Source organism: Musca domestica, unplaced genomic scaffold (genome assembly GCF_030504385.1).
Source record: "Musca domestica strain aabys unplaced genomic scaffold, Musca_domestica.polishedcontigs.V.1.1 29, whole genome shotgun sequence".
NCBI lineage: Eukaryota > Metazoa > Arthropoda > Insecta > Diptera > Muscidae > Musca > Musca domestica.
Genome location: NW_026712296.1, coordinates 261,295 through 287,908, shown reverse-complemented (window position 1 = coordinate 287,908; position 26,614 = coordinate 261,295). Strand labels below are relative to the sequence as shown.

Sequence of the window (26,614 nt, the reverse complement as noted above, 5' to 3'; positions counted from 1 at the left end):
ATCTTCAATTTAAGATGCTTTTACACCACCGGGGAACCAATGCAAACCATTGTCTTCGATGATCTCACCCAATACGGATACAGGCTAGCTAGTCGCCAAAAAGGACTCGATGAGGAACACTGTGTTGTTATTCTACGGAAGTTGGCCAAATTCTATGCCACACCAATGGTTCTATTGGAAAAGGTAAAAAATCCACAATAATGTAAAGATCAGGAACTAATTTTGTTATATTTATTCAGAGTCCTTCCTTGAAGGAGAACTTCAAAAGTGGCATGTTAGATGAGACCTATGTTCGGAGCAGTGAACGTTTCACCAACTTTATGAGTCTCCATGTCAGGACCTTCTCCGATATGGTGGCCACATGGAAGGGCTATGAGGAAATCAGCGAAAAGTTGCACTCCTATTGTGTGTAATGTTCAACTAACTATTGGTTTACCAAATTGCTTGTACAAGGACAGTAGTCCTTGACTATATTCTTGACTTTTAGGATGAACATGAAGGATATACGATGGAACTAGGGTTATATGACATTCGAGAGCAATCAGACGAATGGGAGCCATTGATTTGCTAGCTTTCAGCCGTGTGGGGGGGTTCGTGTCTGTTATTGCAGTCAAATAAATATCCTACCAACATAAACAAAAAATATTTAGTATTGTAGACTCCCGATAAACAAAGTAATAATGGTGATTAGACTAGTTTCTGGCCAACTATTGTACCCCTGTTGGTCCAGATATTATATAATTGACGTCGGAAAATCAATCCTAGATATTAATATCCAATTCTTTTAGCAAACTCCTGATGTTCGTTGGAGTTTGAGCCTCTAAACCCATTCCCAACCATGGTCTCAAGGCTTAATTTTATTGAGACCCCAAAAGCAAATACGTTTCCGCTCTAAACTACTTCACCACAGTAAGAAATATATATGAATATTTAGAAATTCATCTTATTAATTCAAGATTTATTAAATAAAATTGACATAAGCTCTTATTATATACCAAAAAAAAAAAAAAAAAATTTCAGAAAATCAGAAAATTTAAATCTAAGAGTCTAACTGGTTGAGTATTCATTTTTATGGACTATTTCTATGAAAATTTATAATTATGTTCAATATCTTAATGGCAATAGGAAGCCAATAATTACCAATTAGTTTGCTTAAAAAAAATATAAATTTATAAAAAGGAGTTCAGGAAATTATATAATAATAAGTATACATAATCCTATAACGTAATGCAATTAATCAGTATAAAAGAACTGAGAAGACAAAAAATACCTAGATCAACGTTACAGATGCGTGATGTAATCAAAAAAAAAAAAAAAAATGTATCTACATTCCAATGGAATAACAAGTTTAGGCAATAAAGATTTCTGCCATTGGCTCAAGGATAACTTGTTCCAAGGACATTTCTTCTCTAGTAGACGGATCCTTTTGATTACATGACATCCGAATTTTTAAAGCATATGCAAATATTTTAATATGAACTTCAATTTTTTTTTTAACACTCACGATTGTTTGTTTTTACTTTCTCCTTTAAGGATTTTTACATACTTGCGCGCGTGCGTAGTATCCTTTAATTCCACATATATATGATGATTCGCCGAGGCCTCGATGAACAGGATGTATGTGTGTAGGATTGAGGACATATATTGTTGTAGTGTATGTGTCTCTGTTTAAAAAAGGGGTAATTAATATTAAAATGGTTGCATATGTTAAGGGTGTTGTTCTACATATTTTTGTGATACTTAGGACATTTTAATTGGTTTTGGTTGGTTGTGTACTGATTTGATTATTGATGGATTTTTGCTGGTTTTTGCTTGCTTAAGGTATAGTTTGGTTTTTTGGTATGTTTTATATTTAATCACGCATAATTAATTTTTTTGATGTCGGTGGGATTCGAACCCTCGATGCTGATCATTTTCAGCACTCTGTACATGTTGCGTCGCCCGCTTCCACTCTGGGCTACTAGGCTTGGTTGCAGGCTACTGGCTAATGCTCGCTTTTACTAGGCTAGACAACAACCACTGTGGATTCTAAAATGGCACAGTCCACGAATAAATCTATTTTTAGAATACCAGCTACAACTCTTTCCAATTACTGTCAGGTGGTGGAATCCCTTTTTGTGCACGTGTTGGCGCACACAGTGGGGTATTTTTTCACTTGTGATTTTTTCTGGTTCGTTATTTTTGGCGGCAAAAGCAAGGTTATGATGTATGTGGTCTTCGGCCGAATATTATTAGCCGAAGTAACAAAAAAAAATGCCAATGCAAATATACGGCCACTAATGCAAATATAAAGAAAAGAAACTATTCTAACACCAAATTTTTTTTATATTTAATTTCATTGCTGCTTACCTAGTTGTTTTATAATGGATTTTTTTATTCGTGCTTGTGATTTAGCAAGGAGTAAAAAGCTTGACAATCGAATCAAAACTTCCTTAAGGGTAAAATTTTTTTTTTTTTTGTGTTATAAAAAGATTACTTCAATCTTAAAATTTCATAAAATTCACCTGGTTTGGGGTTATTATAATTTAATCAATTATAAATTTATGTACGTTGAAAACTAGTGATTATTAAATGTTTCACTGGTCGGTTATGCAACGATTGTGCTTTATCAAAGTTTGTTTTTTTTTTCTTATTCACGGTGTTGTCTCTAACAATGTAGGCGAACAAAAGAACGATTTGATTTTGTTGAGAAGCTGTGTGAGTCGTGTTCAGGCGTTTCATTATTTTCCACCACTTATAAAGGTTATTAGTGAGAGCTTAACGAAAAAAAGTAACTGACAAAATAATCGTTTAACCTAACCGTTAATTACCAATACTATGACGGATACGATGTTGACTCCGCCTACTCTCCGAAAAAATAAAAAAATATGAAAAATAAAAAAATGAATTGTCCTGGCTGGGAGTCGAACTCCGGACCTTGGGACTTGAAGTCCAGCACGACTCCTCTGAGCTAACCAAAGGCGTGTGGGTGGCTTGGCTAATTGCTTACTTCCGCTTATGCTGTTGTAAAGGTGGAAATATGTAGGCACCCTGTTTTTTTTACTTTTAGAGGTGAATAAATATAAATAGTGGGAATATGAAAAAAAATTGACGACATCCCAGCAAACATTTTTAACGGTAATGGTAATTAGATTAAGAATGTGAGCAGACCATAATTTCCCACAAAACCGAGTAATATCGATCTTTGAATTACGATATTAATCGGAATTAGATTAAATTATGGTCTTATGTCTTTAGCATGGTAAGTACCGAGAAGCTTACCATCTAAGTCTTCTAATTCGTAATAGACATTACCTACTTTCTTTCGGATTTTTGCTGGTAAAAAAATAGGAGCAAGTTTGGCGTTAAACTTCTTTTCGGCATTGCTTTGTGCAAAATTACGTCGGAAAACAGATTGACCGACAGTATAATTAATTGGTCTCGTCCTTAAATTGTACTGGTCCCGATTGGTTTCTTGCGCTTTTGAAATATTATTTTTGATTTCCTTTCGAATGAGTTGAAGTTGGTCTTCTCTACTGATATAACTGAATGGTTCATCCAGAGCTTTTATATTTTTCAATAGTGCGTACGTCTCACCGTGTGTAATCATATTTAGACCAAATACGGCAAAATATGGTGAGCATTTCGTAGCTTGATGAATAGAATTTCGTAAGGAACAACTTATATAGGAAAGATATTCATCCCATAAACGTTGATCACTTTTAAGGTATGCACGAATACTAGCTATGATAGATCGATTAACGCGTTCAGACGCGTTGGCCTGTGGCGAATAAAGTGCCGTATAAACGTGTTTTACTCCGAACTTCGTTAAAAAGGAGTTAAATTCATTGGATTTGAATTGAGTTCCATTGTCACTGACAATTTCTTCGGGTACACCAAACGCATGAAAAATGTTCTTTAGCAAGAAATCTCGAATGGGTATAGTGGTAAATTTCTTAAGAGGACATAGCCAGTGATATTTTGTTAAATGATCCAGTACAATCAAAACGCCAATGTACCCATTCTTGGAACGTGGATAAGGACCAAGTATATCTATATATAACCTTTGAAAAGGTCTTATTGTTTGGGTTGGCTTTCCCATTTCAGGCTTGAGAATGAAATTGGGATGCTTAGAAGTTTTGCAGGTTTCGCAAGATCGGATATATTCTCGAACATCAGTTACCATACCTGGCCAGTAAAAATTTCGTCGTATCAGGTCCAGTGTTTTTACTATACCACCATGTGAAGCTACAGGACTATTGTGGAACCTAAATATTAATGAATGTCTCATTTTTTCAGGAACCCATAACTTCCAAGCATTACATTCTTGAACGGAATCTCCTGTAAAATGCTCTGTTCTGATATATACAAATTGGTCTATTATTTTGATGTCGGGATATTTGGAGGGGTTATCCTGGATTTTATGTCTTAATGCTATATAGTCAGAGTCTTCAAAACAAGGAGAATTTAACTCGATTTCCGGCTCAACCTGATCGATGGCAGAAATCTCATCAACAGGTATTCTAGACAAGGCATCGGGCACAACATGGTCTCGGCCCTTTCGGTGGCTAATCGTAAAATTATAGGGTTGCAATTTGAAAACCCACCTTGCTAATCTACCCGTCAAGTCCGGTTGTTTCATCAGCCATAGCAGTGACGAATGATCAGTCACGACCTCAAAATCCTGTAATTCTAAATAGCATCTAAATTTCTTTATAGCCTCTATTGCAGCTAGACACTCCCGTTCAGTCACACTGTAATTTCGTTGGGCAGTGTTTAGCTTTTTAGACATGAACGCAATAGGACGTTCATTATTCTCTTCATCTAGCTGTACCAGTACTGCTCCAATGCCATAATCAGAAGCATCACAATGTAAATAAAATTTTTTTGTGAAGTCCGGATTAGACAAAACTGGTGCTGTACTGAGTAATTTTTTTATAGCTTCGAAGGAATCTTGAGCCTCCGGAGTCCATTTAAATTTAGTTTTTGATGAAATGGTTTCAGAGATGGCAAAGGTGATCGAGGAAAAATTCTCAATGAACCTTCTATACCAACTAGCAAGGCCTAAAAATCCCCTAACCTGTCTGACAGTTTTTGGAGTTGGCCAATTGACAATAGAGTCTACCTTTTCGGGGTCCGTGTGAATTCCACCATCACCGATAACATAACCCAAGTATTTTGTCCTAGTGACACAAAATTGCGATTTCTCGATATTTAATGTTAAATTGGCTTTTCGCAGCTCATTTGCTAGACGGGCTAATATTGCTAAGTGACTAGTAAATTCTTCGGAGACAATTACAATATCATCTAGATATCCGAATACACAATACCTAAGGTCCGGTGGAATAATCATGTCAATAAGTCGACACATGGTCTGTGGAGCTGTACAGAGCCCGAAAGGCATCACTACAAATTGGTACAATGGCCTTCCGGGCACTGTAAACGCAGTGAGAGCCTTTGAAGCCTCTGACAGTCCAATTTGCCAGTAAGCATCTTTTAAATCCAGTTTGCTTATAATGTTTGCCTTGGGCAACCTTGCAAAAATACCTTCAATGCTAGGTAAAGGATAGGCATCCTTTTTTGTAACTAAATTTAGTTTCCTCGCATCCAAGCATAGGCGAACTTTATTAGGTTTTACGACCAAACGCATAGGTGACGACCACGCAGAGACGGAAGGCTCTATGACTCCAAGTGACAACATACGATCTATCTCCTTATACATTAAGTGTTCCACTGCAGGAGACACTGGATAAAATCGTTGTTTTACTGGTTTAGAGTCACCTATGTCGATATTATGTTCCAAATATGAAGTTCTACCTAAACCTTGCTTAGCAAAACTTGGAAAAAGATCTATAATGGTTTTAAGCTGAAGCTGTTGGTTGGATGTTAAGGGGTAATTAAAATCAAAAGGTATTTCAGATTTGGAAGGGTTTAGCTGTAAATTCTTATCGGACAACGACTTATTGGATTCTAACATTGACACCTCAAGCTGATAAGAAGGTGGAGAAGTCAGACTGGATGGATCAGTAGTAATAGAGTTATCAAAAATGTTGGGAGCCAATGAAAAAGATTTCCAAAAATCTAAGCCAAGTATGAGGCGTTGTGTTATGGATGGCACAATTAGTAATTTGAGTTTGTTCGTTTCTCCTCGAAAATGCATATCAACAATTAAGTATCCTAATGTTTTTTGTATGGATCCATCGGCAGTTCGAACGCCGGATTTTCCTGGTGTGTATTGGGTAAAATTGGAAAAATTATATGTGGCTAAATCCGATCCTATACAGGACACGTTGGCACCAGTATCTAATAGACCATATTCGGTAAATGTTAAGAATGCTACTTTGGCATAAAATCTTTTATCGGACGGACAATTAACTATAGTAGATATAATATATTTGGATGACTGTTTCCTTCTTTTGAAATATAGTCGAAGTCGGCGGGTAGATCTCTTTGGACCTTTTAAAGTGGTGCCTGAAATTTCAGATACCGAAAATATTTTATTTCTTTTTTCAAAGTATTCTTGATATCTTTCATGATAAGGACGAATCGGGTATAGTAATTTTTGAATTGGTTGGTTGGGTCTTATTTCAGGTTTAAGAATTGTTATGGTATTTGGTAGATTTTCAGAGAGATTCGTTTCGGTTTTAATTTCTAACTTAGAGGGCGATTCGGATTTAGTCGATTGGAGTTTTTTGGCTGAACTGAGATTTTTCGTGTGGCACATTTAACACATTGCGGCTTGTACATATTTTTGGTACCACATCCATAGCAAAATACTTTACGATCTTTGAGACAATCATCCCAGAAATGACCAGTCTCGTCACAGTTCCAACATTTCACAGTGGATGGGTCCTTATTAAGGGCATCTACACAGGCATCGTTACTCAGATCTTCAGATTCAAATTCATTTGAATTCAGTTCGGCAATATTTTTTCGAACATTTGAAATATTGTTGTTAGCAAAGTGAGATTTCTGATTTGAATATTTTCTATATGGTTCTTCATTCAATAAATTTTCTCTCATTTGAACTAGTTTCCTGAGATGAGGAATAGTTAAAATGGGAACATATAGAAGTTCATGCCGAATATCTGGTCTCAGATTCCTCACAAGAATTTCGACTAATTGTTCTTCAGGTATAGAATGTTGAAGTCTATCAGCTATAGAACATATATCATCATAAAACGAATCGAAGGATTCTCCGGGTCTCATCTTTCTACCTCGGATAGCTTCCATGAGGTCAAAATTGGATCTAAGGTCTTTAAATTGACACCGTAAAGCTCCACAAAATTCATTCCATTGAATGGAATCCACACTTTTGTGGTATCTCCAGTACCATTCTTTAGCTTTGCCTGTCAAAATTAATGGCAAATTTTTGCAAATATATGTGAAGTTATCATTTAAGTGTTCTCTGGTTAACGTTTTTATCCGATATAGAAACTCATCAACTGATAGTCCATTGCGGGAGCCATCAAATTGGAGGTTCCAGTTCTGGATAATAAAAGTTACCCTATCTGGACGAAAAATAGGTGTATCAACTTCCACATTGGAACGTTGATTGGAATAAAATCCATTGACACTATTAAAATTCGGTTGTTGATTTAAATTCAGATCAGGGTTATTATTCCTGGAAGACATGGTTATAGGAATATCCGTATTATGGGCTTTAAACTGTGACCCAAGATTAAGATTTTGGAAAATTTTACTAATATTTTTCTCAATCATTTGATTGATTCGAGAATAATCAATTTCATTTGAAGTAGAAGGGATTGCATCTTGAATTCGACCATTTTGGTTGGAGGGATTTTGCACCGTATTCGTAAAATTCATAAGGTTATGGTTGGACATGTGAGCTGAAGAATCTCCTGGAAGCTCGTCTATAGCATTTGTTGGAAATTCAAAATCCTGGCTTACATTCAGGGTTTCAGAATGTAAGGTCCGACTTAAATTTCGAGTGATTGGGCGATTTGCCATGGAACCACGTCCTTTACCACGATAGGCTGGACGCGACTTTTTAATTGTTCCCGTCTGTGTGGAAATTTCATTTGAATCTACACAAAGAATAGGATATTTTTTAAGGTTTGATAATTCAAATGGCTCTTTACACAAAGGACATTGTGCCGAGTTCGTTATAGCTTGTTCTATACAGGAACGATGAAAAATATGTTGACAAGTGTCAATGATACAACAGTCTTGTAATTGGGAATTTATCCCATCGTGACAATAAGGACATTTTAATCCTTCTTCCGCTAAATTTCCAGAATCCCTATTAGGGTTTGGCAGAGGGCTTCTTGGTAAAGACATTTTAATAAAAAAATACAAAATCAAGAAGACAAAATGATTATCAACGAGATAACTTGGTATTTATTGCCAGTATCAATATTGGATTTAAGGTAGATTTTAGATAGTTAAATAGACTTATTTCTTACATTTGTGGGTGAAGTAATAAGGAAGGAAAACATTTTGGATATATCTAAGGATTGATTAGAAAAAAAAAAGGAAAACAAAACTGGGCTATGGAGTAAATAATTGGATTATAAACTGTTGTAGGCATAACAAACCATCATTCTTGTATAACTTCAACTGATAATTTCGGACTTTGCTTCGCAACGGCAACAACAAAATGTATCCAGAAAATAATCAGGATGACGATAACTAAGTCATTACTAACACAAATTTATAAACCCATTATATACTTTACATATTTTTTAACAAATTACCTTGCCAACATTTGACAGGTATGGAAAATATTGGAGAAAAACTTCTCGGTCAGAATTTTCCGAAACGATCAGAAAACTGAAAATCCTGAGAACTTTCAACAAGTATTCCAAACTCTGGCTAATGAAGACTAAGCAATTTGAAAATAAATATTTTGAAGTAAATGAAATTTAGTAAAAAAAGGATAAAAGGGGCAATCAATGCCTTACGGATAACCAGCAAATATTTGTAAATTCTAACAGAATTCCTACCTGAAATTCTAAAAGACTTTACAAGTATCTGTAGTATGATTCGAATAAAATTTAATTCTAAGGAAAGAATAAAATTTTATTTGAATGACATCCAAAAAGGATTAGATTCTTTCGCCCCACGTTGGGCGCCATTCTATTTATGTACTGTTCAACTAACTATTGGTTTACCAAATTGCTTGTACAAGGACAGTAGTCCTTGACTATATTCTTGACTTTTAGGATGAACGTGAAGGATATACGATGGAACTAGGGTTATATGACATTCGAGAGCAATCAGACGAATGGGAGCCATTGATTTGCTAGCTTTCAGCCGTGTGGGGGGGTTCGTGTCTGTTATTGCAGTCAAATAAATATCCTACCAACATAAACAAAAAATATTTAGTATTGTAGACTCCCGATAAACAAAGTAATAATGGTGATTAGACTAGTTTCTGGCCAACTATTGTACCCCTGTTGGTCCAGATATTATATAATTGACGTCGGAAAATCAATCCTAGATATTAATATCCAATTCTTTTAGCAAACTCCTGATGTTCGTTGGAGTTTGAGCCTCTAAACCCATTCCCAACCATGGTCTCAAGGCTTAATTTTATTGAGACCCCAAAAGCAAATACGTTTCCGCTCTAAACTACTTCATCACAGTAAGAAATATATATGAATATTTAGAAATTCATCTTATTAATTCAAGATTTATTAAATAAAATTGACATAAGCTCTTATTATATACCAAAAAAAAAAAAAAAATTTCAGAAAATCAGAAAATTTAAATCTAAGAGTCTAACTGGTTGAGTATTCATTTTTATGGACTATTTCTATGAAAATTTATAATTATGTTCAATATCTTAATGGCAATAGGAAGCCAATAATTACCAATTAGTTTGCTTAAAAAAAATATAAATTTATAAAAAGGAGTTCAGGAAATTATATAATAATAAGTATACATAATCCTATAACGTAATGCAATTAATCAGTATAAAAGAACTGAGAAGACAAAAAATACCTAGATCAACGTTACAGATGCGTGATGTAATCAAAAAAAAAAAATGTATCTACATTCCAATGGAATAACAAGTTTAGGCAATAAAGATTTCTGCCATTGGCTCAAGGATAACTTGTTCCAAGGACATTTCTTCTCTAGTAGACGGATCCTTTTGATTACATGACATCCGAATTTTTAAAGCATATGCAAATATTTTAATATGAACTTCAATTTTTTTTTTAACACTCACGATTGTTTGTTTTTACTTTCTCCTTTAAGGATTTTTACATACTTGCGCGCGTGCGTAGTATCCTTTAATTCCACATATATATGATGATTCGCCGAGGCCTCGATGAACAGGATGTATGTGTGTAGGATTGAGGATATATATTGTTGTAGTGTATGTGTCTCTGTTTAAAAAAGGGGTAATTAATATTAAAATGGTTGCATATGTTAAGGGTGTTGTTCTACATATTTTTGTGATACTTAGGACATTTTAATTGGTTTTGGTTGGTTGTGTACTGATTTGATTATTGATGGATTTTTGCTGGTTTTTGCTTGCTTAAGGTATAGTTTGGCGTTAAACTTCTTTTCGGCATTGCTTTGTGCAAAATTACGTCGGAAAACAGATTGACCGACAGTATAATTAATTGGTCTCGTCCTTAAATTGTACTGGTCCCGATTGGTTTCTTGCGCTTTTGAAATATTATTTTTGATTTCCTTTCGAATGAGTTGAAGTTGGTCTTCTCTACTGATATAACTGAATGGTTCATCCAGAGCTTTTATATTTTTCAATAGTGCGTACGTCTCACCGTGTGTAATCATATTTAGACCAAATACGGCAAAATATGGTGAGCATTTCGTAGCTTGATGAATAGAATTTCGTAAGGAACAACTTATATAGGAAAGATATTCATCCCATAAACGTTGATCACTTTTAAGGTATGCACGAATACTAGCTATGATAGATCGATTAACGCGTTCAGACGCGTTGGCCTGTGGCGAATAAAGTGCCGTATAAACGTGTTTTACTCCGAACTTCGTTAAAAAGGAGTTAAATTCATTGGATTTGAATTGAGTTCCATTGTCACTGACAATTTCTTCGGGTACACCAAACGCATGAAAAATGTTCTTTAGCAAGAAATCTCGAATGGGTATAGTGGTAAATTTCTTAAGAGGACATAGCCAGTGATATTTTGTTAAATGATCCAGTACAATCAAAACGCCAATGTACCCATTCTTGGAACGTGGATAAGGACCAAGTATATCTATATATAACCTTTGAAAAGGTCTTATTGTTTGGGTTGGCTTTCCCATTTCAGGCTTGAGAATGAAATTGGGATGCTTAGAAGTTTTGCAGGTTTCGCAAGATCGGATATATTCTCGAACATCAGTTACCATACCTGGCCAGTAAAAATTTCGTCGTATCAGGTCCAGTGTTTTTACTATACCACCATGTGAAGCTACAGGACTATTGTGGAACCTAAATATTAATGAATGTCTCATTTTTTCAGGAACCCATAACTTCCAAGCATTACATTCTTGAACGGAATCTCCTGTAAAATGCTCTGTTCTGATATATACAAATTGGTCTATTATTTTGATGTCGGGATATTTGGAGGGGTTATCCTGAATTTTATGTCTTAATGCTATATAGTCAGAGTCTTCAAAACAAGGAGAATTTAACTCGATTTCCGGCTCAACCTGATCGATGGCAGAAATCTCATCAACAGGTATTCTAGACAAGGCATCGGGCACAACATGGTCTCGGCCCTTTCGGTGGCTAATCGTAAAATTATAGGGTTGCAATTTGAAAACCCACCTTGCTAATCTACCCGTCAAGTCCGGTTGTTTCATCAGCCATAGCAGTGACGAATGATCAGTCACGACCTCAAAATCCTGTAATTCTAAATAGCATCTAAATTTCTTTATAGCCTCTATTGCAGCTAGACACTCCCGTTCAGTCACACTGTAATTTCGTTGGGCAGTGTTTAGCTTTTTAGACATGAACGCAATAGGACGTTCATTATTCTCTTCATCTAGCTGTACCAGTACTGCTCCAATGCCATAATCAGAAGCATCACAATGTAAATAAAATTTTTTTGTGAAGTCCGGATTAGACAAAACTGGTGCTGTACTGAGTAATTTTTTTATAGCTTCGAAGGAATCTTGAGCCTCCGGAGTCCATTTAAATTTAGTTTTTGATGAAATGGTTTCAGAGATGGCAAAGGTGATCGAGGAAAAATTCTCAATGAACCTTCTATACCAACTAGCAAGGCCTAAAAATCCCCTAACCTGTCTGACAGTTTTTGGAGTTGGCCAATTGACAATAGAGTCTACCTTTTCGGGGTCCGTGTGAATTCCACCATCACCGATAACATAACCCAAGTATTTTGTCCTAGTGACACAAAATTGCGATTTCTCGATATTTAATGTTAAATTGGCTTTTCGCAGCTCATTTGCTAGACGGGCTAATATTGCTAAGTGACTAGTAAATTCTTCGGAGACAATTACAATATCATCTAGATATCCGAATACACAATACCTAAGGTCCGGTGGAATAATCATGTCAATAAGTCGACACATGGTCTGTGGAGCTGTACAGAGCCCGAAAGGCATCACTACAAATTGGTACAATGGCCTTCCGGGCACTGTAAACGCAGTGAGAGCCTTTGAAGCCTCTGACAGTCCAATTTGCCAGTAAGCATCTTTTAAATCCAGTTTGCTTATAATGTTTGCCTTGGGCAACCTTGCAAAAATACCTTCAATGCTAGGTAAAGGATAGGCATCCTTTTTTGTAACTAAATTTAGTTTCCTCGCATCCAAGCATAGGCGAACTTTATTAGGTTTTACGACCAAACGCATAGGTGACGACCACGCAGAGACGGAAGGCTCTATGACTCCAAGTGACAACATACGATCTATCTCCTTATACATTAAGTGTTCCACTGCAGGAGACACTGGATAAAATCGTTGTTTTACTGGTTTAGAGTCACCTATGTCGATATTATGTTCCAAATATGAAGTTCTACCTAAACCTTGCTTAGCAAAACTTGGAAAAAGATCTATAATGGTTTTAAGCTGAAGCTGTTGGTTGGATGTTAAGGGGTAATTAAAATCAAAAGGTATTTCAGATTTGGAAGGGTTTAGCTGTAAATTCTTATCGGACAACGACTTATTGGATTCTAACATTGACACCTCAAGCTGATAAGAAGGTGGAGAAGTCAGACTGGATGGATCAGTAGTAATAGAGTTATCAAAAATGTTGGGAGCCAATGAAAAAGATTTCCAAAAATCTAAGCCAAGTATGAGGCGTTGTGTTATGGATGGCACAATTAGTAATTTGAGTTTGTTCGTTTCTCCTCGAAAATGCATATCAACAATTAAGTATCCTAATGTTTTTTGTATGGATCCATCGGCAGTTCGAACGCCGGATTTTCCTGGTGTGTATTGTGTAAAATTGGAAAAATTATATGTGGCTAAATCCGATCCTATACAGGACACGTTGGCACCAGTATCTAATAGACCATATTCGGTAAATGTTAAGAATGCTACTTTGGCATAAAATCTTTTATCGGACGGACAATTAACTATAGTAGATATAATATATTTGGATGACTGTTTCCTTCTTTTGAAATATAGTCGAAGTCGGCGGGTAGATCTCTTTGGACCTTTTAAAGTGGTGCCTGAAATTTCAGATACCGAAAATATTTTATTTCTTTTTTCAAAGTATTCTTGATATCTTTCATGATAAGGACGAATCGGGTATAGTAATTTTTGAATTGGTTGGTTGGGTCTTATTTCAGGTTTAAGAATTGTTATGGTATTTGGTAGATTTTCAGAGAGATTCGTTTCGGTTTTAATTTCTAACTTAGAGGGCGATTCGGATTTAGTCGATTGGAGTTTTTTGGCTGAACTGAGATTTTTCGTGTGGCACATTTAACACATTGCGGCTTGTACATATTTTTGGTACCACATCCATAGCAAAATACTTTACGATCTTTGAGACAATCATCCCAGAAATGACCAGTCTCGTCACAGTTCCAACATTTCACAGTGGATGGGTCCTTATTAAGGGCATCTACACAGGCATCGTTACTCAGATCTTCAGATTCAAATTCATTTGAATTCAGTTCGGCAATATTTTTTCGAACATTTGAAATATTGTTGTTAGCAAAGTGAGATTTCTGATTTGAATATTTTCTATATGGTTCTTCATTCAATAAATTTTCTCTCATTTGAACTAGTTTCCTGAGATGAGGAATAGTTAAAATGGGAACATATAGAAGTTCATGCCGAATATCTGGTCTCAGATTCCTCACAAGAATTTCGACTAATTGTTCTTCAGGTATAGAATGTTGAAGTCTATCAGCTATAGAACATATATCATCATAAAACGAATCGAAGGATTCTCCGGGTCTCATCTTTCTACCTCGGATAGCTTCCATGAGGTCAAAATTGGATCTAAGGTCTTTAAATTGACACCGTAAAGCTCCACAAAATTCATTCCATTGAATGGAATCCACACTTTTGTGGTATCTCCAGTACCATTCTTTAGCTTTGCCTGTCAAAATTAATGGCAAATTTTTGCAAATATATGTGAAGTTATCATTTAAGTGTTCTCTGGTTAACGTTTTTATCCGATATAGAAACTCATCAACTGATAGTCCATTGCGGGAGCCATCAAATTGGAGGTTCCAGTTCTGGATAATAAAAGTTACCCTATCTGGACGAAAAATAGGTGTATCAACTTCCACATTGGAACGTTGATTGGAATAAAATCCATTGACACTATTAAAATTCGGTTGTTGATTTAAATTCAGATCAGGGTTATTATTCCTGGAAGACATGGTTATAGGAATATCCGTATTATGGGCTTTAAACTGTGACCCAAGATTAAGATTTTGGAAAATTTTACTAATATTTTTCTCAATCATTTGATTGATTCGAGAATAATCAATTTCATTTGAAGTAGAAGGGATTGCATCTTGAATTCGACCATTTTGGTTGGAGGGATTTTGCACCGTATTCGTAAAATTCATAAGGTTATGGTTGGACATGTGAGCTGAAGAATCTCCTGGAAGCTCGTCTATAGCATTTGTTGGAAATTCAAAATCCTGGCTTACATTCAGGGTTTCAGAATGTAAGGTCCGACTTAAATTTCGAGTGATTGGGCGATTTGCCATGGAACCACGTCCTTTACCACGATAGGCTGGACGCGACTTTTTAATTGTTCCCGTCTGTGTGGAAATTTCATTTGAATCTACACAAAGAATAGGATATTTTTTAAGGTTTGATAATTCAAATGGCTCTTTACACAAAGGACATTGTGCCGAGTTCGTTATAGCTTGTTCTATACAGGAACGATGAAAAATATGTTGACAAGTGTCAATGATACAACAGTCTTGTAATTGGGAATTTATCCCATCGTGACAATAAGGACATTTTAATCCTTCTTCCGCTAAATTTCCAGAATCCCTATTAGGGTTTGGCAGAGGGCTTCTTGGTAAAGACATTTTAATAAAAAAATACAAAATCAAGAAGACAAAATGATTATCAACGAGATAACTTGGTATTTATTGCCAGTATCAATATTGGATTTAAGGTAGATATTAGATAGTTAAATAGACTTATTTCTTACATTTGTGGGTGAAGTAATAAGGAAGGAAAACATTTTGGATATATCTAAGGATTGATTAGAAAAAAAAAAAAGGAAAACAAAACTGGGCTATGGAGTAAATAATTGGATTATAAACTGTTGTAGGCATAACAAACCATCATTCTTGTATAACTTCAACTGATAATTTCGGACTTTGCTTCGCAACGGCAACAACAAAATGTATCCAGAAAATAATCAGGATGACGATAACTAAGTCATTACTAACACAAATTTATAAACCCATTATATACTTTACATATTTTTTAACAAATTACCTTGCCAACATTTGACAGGTATGGAAAATATTGGAGAAAAACTTCTCGGTCAGAATTTTCCGAAACGATCAGAAAACTGAAAATCCTGAGAACTTTCAACAAGTATTCCAAACTCTGGCTAATGAAGACTAAGCAATTTGCAAATAAATATTTTGAAGTAAATGAAATTTAGTAAAAAAAAGGATAAAAGGGGCAATCAATGCCTTACGGATAACCAGCAAATATTTGTAAATTCTAACAGAATTCCTACCTGAAATTCTAAAAGACTTTACCAGTATCTGTAGTATGATTCGAATAAAATTTAATTCTAAGGAAAGAATAAAATTTTATTTGAATGACATCCAAAAAGGATTAGATTCTTTCGCCCCACGTTGGGCGCCATTCTATTTATGTAATGTTCAACTAACTATTGGTTTACCAAATTGCTTGTACAAGGACAGTAGTCCTTGACTATATTCTTGACTTTTAGGATGAACATGAAGGATATACGATGGAACTAGGGTTATATGACATTCGAGAGCAATCAGACGAATGGGAGCCATTGATTTGCTAGCTTTCAGCCGTGTGGGGGGGTTCGTGTCTGTTATTGCAGTCAAATAAATATCCTACCAACATAAACAAAAAATATTTAGTATTGTAGACTCCCGATAAACAAAGTAATAATGGTGATTAGACTAGTTTCTGGCCAACTATTGTACCCCTGTTGGTCCAGATATTATATAATTGACGTCGGAAAATCAATCCTAGATATTAATATCCAATTCTTTTAGCAAACTCCTGATGTTCGTTGGAGTTTGAGCCTCTAAACCCATTCCCAACCATGGTCTCAAGGCTTAATTTTATTGAGACCCCAAAAGCAAATACGTTTCCTCTCTAAACTACTTCACCACAGTAAGAAATATATATGAATATTTAGAAATTCATCTTATTAATTCAAGATTTATTAAATAAAATTGACATAAGCTCTTATTATATACCAAAAAAAAAATTCAGAAAATCAGAAAATTTAAATCTAAGAGTCTAACTGTTTGAGTATTCATTTTTATGGACTATTTCTATGAAAATTTATAATTATAGTTCTATATCTTAATGGCAATAGGAAGCCAATAATTACCAATTAGTTTGCTTAAAAAAAATATAAATTTATAAAAAGGAGTTCAGGAAATTATATAATAATAAGTATACATAATCCTATAACGTAATGCAATTAATCAGTATAAAAGAACTGAGAAGACAAAAAATACCTAGATCAACGTTACAGATGCGTGATGTAATCAAAAAAAAAAAAAAAAAAAATGTATCTACATTCCAATGGAATAACAAGTTTAGGCAATAAAGATTTCTGCCATTGGCTCAAGGATAACTTGTTCCAAGGACATTTCTTCTCTAGTAGACGGATCCTTTTGATTACATGACATCCGAATTTTTAAAGCATATGCAAATATTTTAATATGAACTTCAATTTTTTTTTTAACACTCACGATTGTTTGTTTTTACTTTCTCCTTTAAGGATTTTTACATACTTGCGCGCGTGCGTAGTATCCTTTAATTCCACATATATATGATGATTCGCCGAGGCCTCGATGAACAGGATGTATGTGTGTAGGATTGAGGACATATATTGTTGTAGTGTATGTGTCTCTGTTTAAAAAAGGGGTAATTAATATTAAAATGGTTGCATATGTTAAGGGTGTTGTTCTACATATTTTTGTGATACTTAGGACATTTTAATTGGTTTTGGTTGGTTGTGTACTGATTTGATTATTGATGGATTTTTGCTGGTTTTTGCTTGCTTAAGGTATAGTTTGGTTTTTTGGTATGTTTTATATTTAATCACGCATAATTAATTTTTTTGATGTCGGTGGGATTCGAACCCTCGATGCTGATCATTTTCAGCACTCTGTACATGTTGCGTCGCCCGCTTCCACTCTGGGCTACTAGGCTTGGTTGCAGGCTACTGGCTAATGCTCGCTTTTACTAGGCTAGACAACAACCACTGTGGATTCTAAAATGGCACAGTCCACGAATAAATCTATTTTTAGAATACCAGCTACAACTCTTTCCAATTACTGTCAGGTGGTGGAATCCCTTTTTGTGCACGTGTTGGCGCACACAGTGGGGTATTTTTTCACTTGTGATTTTTTCTGGTTCGTTATTTTTGGCGGCAAAAGCAAGGTTATGATGTATGTGGTCTTCGGCCGAATATTATTAGCCGAAGTAACAAAAAAAATGCCAATGCAAATATACGGCCACTAATGCAAATATAAAGAAAAGAAACTATTCTAACACCAATTTTTTTATATTTAATTTCATTGCTGCTTACCTAGTTGTTTTATAATGGATTTTTTTATTCGTGCTTGTGATTTAGCAAGGAGTAAAAAGCTTGACACTCGAATCAAAACTTCCTTAAGGGTAAATTTTTTTTTGTGTTATAAAAAGATTACTTCCATCTTAAAATTTCATAAAATTCACCTGGTTTGGGGTTATTATAATTTAATCAATTATAAATTTATGTACGTTGAAAACTAGTGATTATTAAATGTTTCACTGGTCGGTTATGCAACGATTGTGCTTTATCAAAGTTTGTTTTTTTTTCTTATTCACGGTGTTGTCTCTAACAATGTAGGCGAACAAAAGAACGATTTGATTTTGTTGAGAAGCTGTGTGAGTCGTGTTCAGGCGTTTCATTATTTTCCACCACTTATAAAGGTTATTAGTGAGAGCTTAACGAAAAAAAGTAACTGACAAAATAATCGTTTAACCTAACCGTTAATTACCAATACTATGACGGATACGATGTTGACTCCGCCTACTCTCCGAAAAAATAAAAAAAATATGAAAAATAAAAAAAATGAATTGTCCTGGCTGGGAGTCGAACTCCGGACCTTGGGACTTGAAGTCCAGCACGACTCCTCTGAGCTAACCAAAGGCGTGTGGGTGGCTTGGCTAATTGCTTACTTCCGCTTATGCTGTTGTAAAGGTGGAAATATGTAGGCACCCTGTTTTTTACTTTTAGAGGTGAATAAATATAAATAGTGGGAATATGAAAAAAAAATTGACGACATCCCAGCAAACATTTTTAACAGTAATGGTAATTAGATTAAGAATGTGAGCAGACCATAATTTCCCACAAAAACATTCTATTTATGTAATGTTCAACTAACTATTGGTTTACCAAATTGCTTGTACAAGGACAGTAGTCCTTGACTATATTCTTGACTTTTAGGATGAACATGAAGGATATACGATGGAACTAGGGTTATATGACATTCGAGAGCAATCAGACGAATGGGAGCCATTGATTTGCTAGCTTTCAGCCGTGTGGGGGGGTTCGTGTCTGTTATTGCAGTCAAATAAATATCCTACCAACATAAACAAAAAATATTTAGTATTGTAGACTCCCGATAAACAAAGTAATAATGGTGATTAGACTAGTTTCTGGCCAACTATTGTACCCCTGTTGGTCCAGATATTATATAATTGACGTCGGAAAATCAATCCTAGATATTAATATCCAATTCTTTTAGCAAACTCCTGATGTTCGTTGGAGTTTGAGCCTCTAAACCCATTCCCAACCATGGTCTCAAGGCTTAATTTTATTGAGACCCCAAAAGCAAATACGTTTCCTCTCTAAACTACTTCACCACAGTAAGAAATATATATGAATATTTAGAAATTCATCTTATTAATTCAAGATTTATTAAATAAAATTGACATAAGCTCTTATTATATACCAAAAAAAAAATTCAGAAAATCAGAAAATTTAAATCTAAGAGTCTAACTGTTTGAGTATTCATTTTTATGGACTATTTCTATGAAAATTTATAATTATAGTTCTATATCTTAATGGCAATAGGAAGCCAATAATTACCAATTAGTTTGCTTAAAAAAATATAAATTTATAAAAAGGAGTTCAGGAAATTATATAATAATAAGTATACATAATCCTATAACGTAATGCAATTAATCAGTATAAAAGAACTGAGAAGACAAAAAATACCTAGATCAACGTTACAGATGCGTGATGTAATCAAAAAAAAAAAAAAATGTATCTACATTCCAATGGAATAACAAGTTTAGGCAATAAAGATTTCTGCCATTGGCTCAAGGATAACTTGTTCCAAGGACATTTCTTCTCTAGTAGACGGATCCTTTTGATTACATGACATCCGAATTTTTAAAGCATATGCAAATATTTTAATATGAACTTCAATTTTTTTTTAACACTCACGATTGTTTGTTTTTACTTTCTCCTTTAAGGATTTTTACATACTTGCGCGCGTGCGTAGTATCCTTTAATTCCACATATATATGATGATTCGCCGAGGCCTCGATGAACAGGATGTATGTGTGTAGGATTGAGGATATATATTGTTGTAGTGTATGTGTCTCTGTTTAAAAAAGGGGTAATTAATATTAAAATGGTTGCATATGTTAAGGGTGTTGTTCTACATATTTTTGTGATACTTAGGACATTTTAATTGGTTTTGGTTGGTTGTGTACTGATTTGATTATTGATGGATTTTTGCTGGTTTTTGCTTGCTTAAGGTATAGTTTGGTTTTTTGGTATGTTTTATATTTAATCACGCATAATTAATTTTTTTGATGTCGGTGGGATTCGAACCCTCGATGCTGATCATTTTCAGCACTCTGTACATGTTGCGTCGCCCGCTTCCACTCTGGGCTACTAGGCTTGGTTGCAGGCTACTGGCTAATGCTCGCTTTTACTAGGCTAGACAACAACCACTGTGGATTCTAAAATGGCACAGTCCACGAATAAATCTATTTTTAGAATACCAGCTACAACTCTTTCCAATTACTGTCAGGTGGTGGAATCCCTTTTTGTGCACGTGTTGGCGCACACAGTGGGGTATTTTTTCACTTGTGATTTTTTCTGGTTCGTTATTTTTGGCGGCAAAAGCAAGGTTATGATGTATGTGGTCTTCGGCCGAATATTATTAACCGAAGTAACAAAAAAAATGCCAATGCAAATATACGGCCACTAATGCAAATATAAAGAAAAGAAACTATTCTAACACCAATTTTTTTATATTTAATTTCATTGCTGCTTACCTAGTTGTTTTATAATGGATTTTTTTATTCGTGCTTGTGATTTAGCAAGGAGTAAAAAGCTTGACAATCGAATCAAAACTTCCTTAAGGGTAAATTTTTTTTTTTTTTGTGTTATAAAAAGATTACTTCAATCTTAAAATTTCATAAAATTCACCTGGTTTGGGGTTATTATAATTTAATCAATTATAAATTTATGTACGTTGAAAACTAGTGATTATTAAATGTTTCACTGGTCGGTTATGCAACGATTGTGCTTTATCAAAGTTTGTTTTTTTTTTCTTATTCACGGTGTTGTCTCTAACAATGTAGGCGAACAAAAGAACGATTTGATTTTGTTGAGAAGCTGTGTGAGTCGTGTTCAGGCGTTTCATTATTTTCCACCACTTATAAAGGTTATTAGTGAGAGCTTAACGAAAAAAAGTAACTGACAAAATAATCGTTTAACCTAACCGTTAATTACCAATACTATGACGGATACAATGTTGACTCCGCCTACTCTCCGAAAAAATAAAAAAATATGAAAAATAAAAAAATGAATTGTCCTGGCTGGGAGTCGAACTCCGGACCTTGGGACTTGAAGTCCAGCACGACTCCTCTGAGCTAACCAAAGGCGTGTGGGTGGCTTGGCTAATTGCTTACTTCCGCTTATGCTGTTGTAAAGGTGGAAATATGTAGGCACCCTGTTTTTTACTTTTAGAGGTGAATAAATATAAATAGTGGGAATATGAAAAAAAAATTGACGACATCCCAGCAAACATTTTTAACAGTAATGGTAATTAGATTAAGAATGTGAGCAGACCATAATTTCCCACAAAAGTTTGTTGTTTTCCTATGCCGTGAAATGTGTGCAGTAATAATAGTTTTTTAATAATTATTTGTGTTGTTGTCGAGTCAAACTATGTCTAAACGCAATATTGCCTATATTAAGCCACAAGATCCATCCTTTTTAGCAAAACTGAAGCAAGAGATTGGTTACAAAGAGGGACCAAACGTAGATACAAAGAGGCAAAAACTTGAGAATTTGGAGGATAATTTTTCGGACAGTGAAGAACCAGAACGTGAAGACGAAAAACCTTTGGTGGTGGTGTTAAAATCTGGTGATCTTACCGCTCAAGAAGCCGAAGAGGAACAGAAGCGCTTGGCCAAAGAAGCCGCTGAAGCCCGTGCCGATTTGAATAAACCAATAGTCTTTCGCAAACGACATAATCCCAAGGAGGCTTCAGAAAAAGCTCTAGCACCATCCTCATCCAAACCAAACAAGCCATCAAGTAAAGAGGAGAAACGCAAAAAATCGGATAACAAAAACAGTGTAAAATTATCCTTTAACGCTGACGACGAGGAGGAAGAGGAGGAATAGTAGTAGAACGAAAAGGAAGATAAAATAATAAAAGAACGAGTTCAACAAACAGTTGTCACAAAAAAATCGATCAATAATTTGGGAATTGCTCCCATAACACCATAACCATTGCAGCTTGGAGTGGCGATTTTTTATACATACATACATACACACATATAAATGTTGAACAGTTTTCCTAACTACATTCGCATTTGAAGATATCCACACATTATTAAAATCCACAAATAATTTGGCATCAACAACTCTAGAATATGACTGAAGTTGATGTTTCTATGCCGGAAGGTTCAGGTTTATCATCAGCGGCTAACCTACAACATCCTGAGACACATTCAAGTGGCAGCCACGAAAATGGGAGTCCTACGAACACAGCAAACGATAGCGCCAACACTAACACAACTCAGACCACTGGAGTCAAACTAAATCAGAATAGTGGCAAAGATGAAAGCATGGAAGTAGATGGTGTTGACACGGAGGAAGACGATTCACAGATAACCTCTTCAACAGAAAATGGAGAGGGGGGTAATGCAGGAAACGACCGGGCCGATCGTGACGAAAATAGTAATAACAGTAAACCAGAAATACCTTCGAAGACCTCGGCCAACGTGAATGAGGATTCGTCAAATGCCTGTGAAAGTATATCACAGAATTGTGATAGTGTAAATAGTTCGGATGCAGGAAAAACACATTCTTCAAATCATGTTCGAGATTCAGACAACGACACAAACACCAATGACAGTCATCCCGTATCAAAGACACAACACAGCGAAGATGGCGAGGGCGCTATTAGTGCAGATGGGTCGGCTAATCATGTCGACGACACTTCCAATGATAATTCCAACCACACAAATCCCGATCCCTTGGCTGTACCGAATTCAAAACAAAGCCAGAATGGGTCAGCGTCGGCGGAGGAGAAACAATCTGATGGTGTTGTAGAGTTGGGCGCCATTCTATTTATGTAATGTTCAACTAACTATTGGTTTACCAAATTGCTTGTACAAGGACAGTAGTCCTTGACTATATTCTTGACTTTTAGGATGAACGTGAAGGATATACGATGGAACTAGGGTTATATGACATTCGAGAGCAATCAGACGAATGGGAGCCATTGATTTGCTAGCTTTCAGCCGTGTGGGGGGGTTCGTGTCTGTTATTGCAGTCAAATAAATATCCTACCAACATAAACAAAAAATATTTAGTATTGTAGACTCCCGATAAACAAAGTAATAATGGTGATTAGACTAGTTTCTGGCCAACTATTGTACCCCTGTTGGTCCAGATATTATATAATTGACGTCGGAAAATCAATCCTAGATATTAATATCCAATTCTTTTAGCAAACTCCTGATGTTCGTTGGAGTTTGAGCCTCTAAACCCATTCCCAACCATGGTCTCAAGGCTTAATTTTATTGAGACCCCAAAAGCAAATACGTTTCCGCTCTAAACTACTTCACCACAGTAAGAAATATATATGAATATTTAGAAATTCATCTTATTAATTCAAGATTTATTAAATAAAATTGACATAAGCTCTTATTATATACCAAAAAAAAAAAAAAAAAATTTCAGAAAATCAGAAAATTTAAATCTAAGAGTCTAACTGGTTGAGTATTCATTTTTATGGACTATTTCTATGAAAATTTATAATTATGTTCAATATCTTAATGGCAATAGGAAGCCAATAATTACCAATTAGTTTGCTTAAAAAAAATATAAATTTATAAAAAGGAGTTCAGGAAATTATATAATAATAAGTATACATAATCCTATAACGTAATGCAATTAATCAGTATAAAAGAACTGAGAAGACAAAAAATACCTAGATCAACGTTACAGATGCGTGATGTAATCAAAAAAAAAAAAAAAAATGTATCTACATTCCAATGGAATAACAAGTTTAGGCAATAAAGATTTCTGCCATTGGCTCAAGGATAACTTGTTCCAAGGACATTTCTTCTCTAGTAGACGGATCCTTTTGATTACATGACATCCGAATTTTTAAAGCATATGCAAATATTTTAATATGAACTTCAATTTTTTTTTTAACACTCACGATTGTTTGTTTTTACTTTCTCCTTTAAGGATTTTTACATACTTGCGCGCGTGCGTAGTATCCTTTAATTCCACATATATATGATGATTCGCCGAGGCCTCGATGAACAGGATGTATGTGTGTAGGATTGAGGACATATATTGTTGTAGTGTATGTGTCTCTGTTTAAAAAAGGGGTAATTAATATTAAAATGGTTGCATATGTTAAGGGTGTTGTTCTACATATTTTTGTGATACTTAGGACATTTTAATTGGTTTTGGTTGGTTGTGTACTGATTTGATTATTGATGGATTTTTGCTGGTTTTTGCTTGCTTAAGGTATAGTTTGGTTTTTTGGTATGTTTTATATTTAATCACGCATAATTAATTTTTTTGATGTCGGTGGGATTCGAACCCTCGATGCTGATCATTTTCAGCACTCTGTACATGTTGCGTCGCCCGCTTCCACTCTGGGCTACTAGGCTTGGTTGCAGGCTACTGGCTAATGCTCGCTTTTACTAGGCTAGACAACAACCACTGTGGATTCTAAAATGGCACAGTCCACGAATAAATCTATTTTTAGAATACCAGCTACAACTCTTTCCAATTACTGTCAGGTGGTGGAATCCCTTTTTGTGCACGTGTTGGCGCACACAGTGGGGTATTTTTTCACTTGTGATTTTTTCTGGTTCGTTATTTTTGGCGGCAAAAGCAAGGTTATGATGTATGTGGTCTTCGGCCGAATATTATTAGCCGAAGTAACAAAAAAAAAATGCCAATGCAAATATACGGCCACTAATGCAAATATAAAGAAAAGAAACTATTCTAACACCAAATTTTTTTTATATTTAATTTCATTGCTGCTTACCTAGTTGTTTTATAATGGATTTTTTTTATTCGTGCTTGTGATTTAGCAAGGAGTAAAAAGCTTGACAATCGAATCAAAACTTCCTTAAGGGTAAAATTTTTTTTTTTTTTGTGTTATAAAAAGATTACTTCAATCTTAAAATTTCATAAAATTCACCTGGTTTGGGGTTATTATAATTTAATCAATTATAAATTTATGTACGTTGAAAACTAGTGATTATTAAATGTTTCACTGGTCGGTTATGCAACGATTGTGCTTTATCAAAGTTTGTTTTTTTTTTCTTATTCACGGTGTTGTCTCTAACAATGTAGGCGAACAAAAGAACGATTTGATTTTGTTGAGAAGCTGTGTGAGTCGTGTTCAGGCGTTTCATTATTTTCCACCACTTATAAAGGTTATTAGTGAGAGCTTAACGAAAAAAAGTAACTGACAAAATAATCGTTTAACCTAACCGTTAATTACCAATACTATGACGGATACGATGTTGACTCCGCCTACTCTCCGAAAAAATAAAAAAATATGAAAAATAAAAAAATGAATTGTCCTGGCTGGGAGTCGAACTCCGGACCTTGGGACTTGAAGTCCAGCACGACTCCTCTGAGCTAACCAAAGGCGTGTGGGTGGCTTGGCTAATTGCTTACTTCCGCTTATGCTGTTGTAAAGGTGGAAATATGTAGGCACCCTGTTTTTTTTACTTTTAGAGGTGAATAAATATAAATAGTGGGAATATGAAAAAAAATTGACGACATCCCAGCAAACATTTTTAACGGTAATGGTAATTAGATTAAGAATGTGAGCAGACCATAATTTCCCACATGTGATAGTATAACCAAGGAGTTGGTGGAGACAGGTAGACCAATACCTAAGGAAATTAACGTTTTTAATCATGGTGATTTGTGGGTCAATAAGTTTATGTACAAGTATAAGGCGGATAGCTCCAATGTGCCAGATGATGCGGTGTTTGTAAGATATATTTCCAATAATGTTTTACTTGGTATTTAACATTTGTCATGATTTTAGGTCGACTTCCAAAACAGCTTCTTTGACAGTTCTGGCTGTGACATAAACTTCTTCCTGCATATCAATGTCCAGCTGCATGCCCTCAAATATCGCCGAGAGTTTCTCATAGAAACCTATTACGAGACACTCCAAAAGGCTTTGAGTGAAATGAACTACGGAGGAATCCCCTCGTTGCAGGAGATGCAAGATGAAATTTCCTCACGTGATCTATATGGCTTCTTTTCGTTGTACTCCTTCCTGCCAATAGTCGCCTTGAGCAAAGAGGACTCGGCTGATATCAGTCTGGAGGCATTGGCCAACAAGGAGTTTGCCCGCCAGAAGGTGATATTGATGTTCAATTTAACTTGTTAATAAAAACATTGATGAAAATCCCTTCAGAGCTACCCACTTAAATTAGAAAGAATTAAAAA

At 35.1% G+C, this 26,614-nt stretch overlaps 2 protein-coding genes across 2 annotated transcripts; both read left to right on the top strand.

Moving 5' to 3' along the window:
• On the top strand, positions 1–26,614 carry LOC101887754 (uncharacterized; the record flags this gene model as incomplete). Its single annotated transcript, XM_059124501.1, has 5 exons — positions 1–183; positions 240–407; positions 22,900–22,904; positions 26,009–26,147; positions 26,205–26,614. Coding segments are annotated over 5 exons (846 nt in total), but the record flags the coding sequence as incomplete, so codon positions are not given.
• LOC131803316 (uncharacterized protein KIAA1143 homolog) lies at positions 21,753–22,668 on the top strand. Its single transcript, XM_059124427.1, has one exon. It carries the CDS (start codon positions 21,830–21,832, stop codon positions 22,286–22,288), a length of 459 nt encoding a protein of 152 aa, XP_058980410.1. The 5' UTR covers positions 21,753–21,829; the 3' UTR covers positions 22,289–22,668.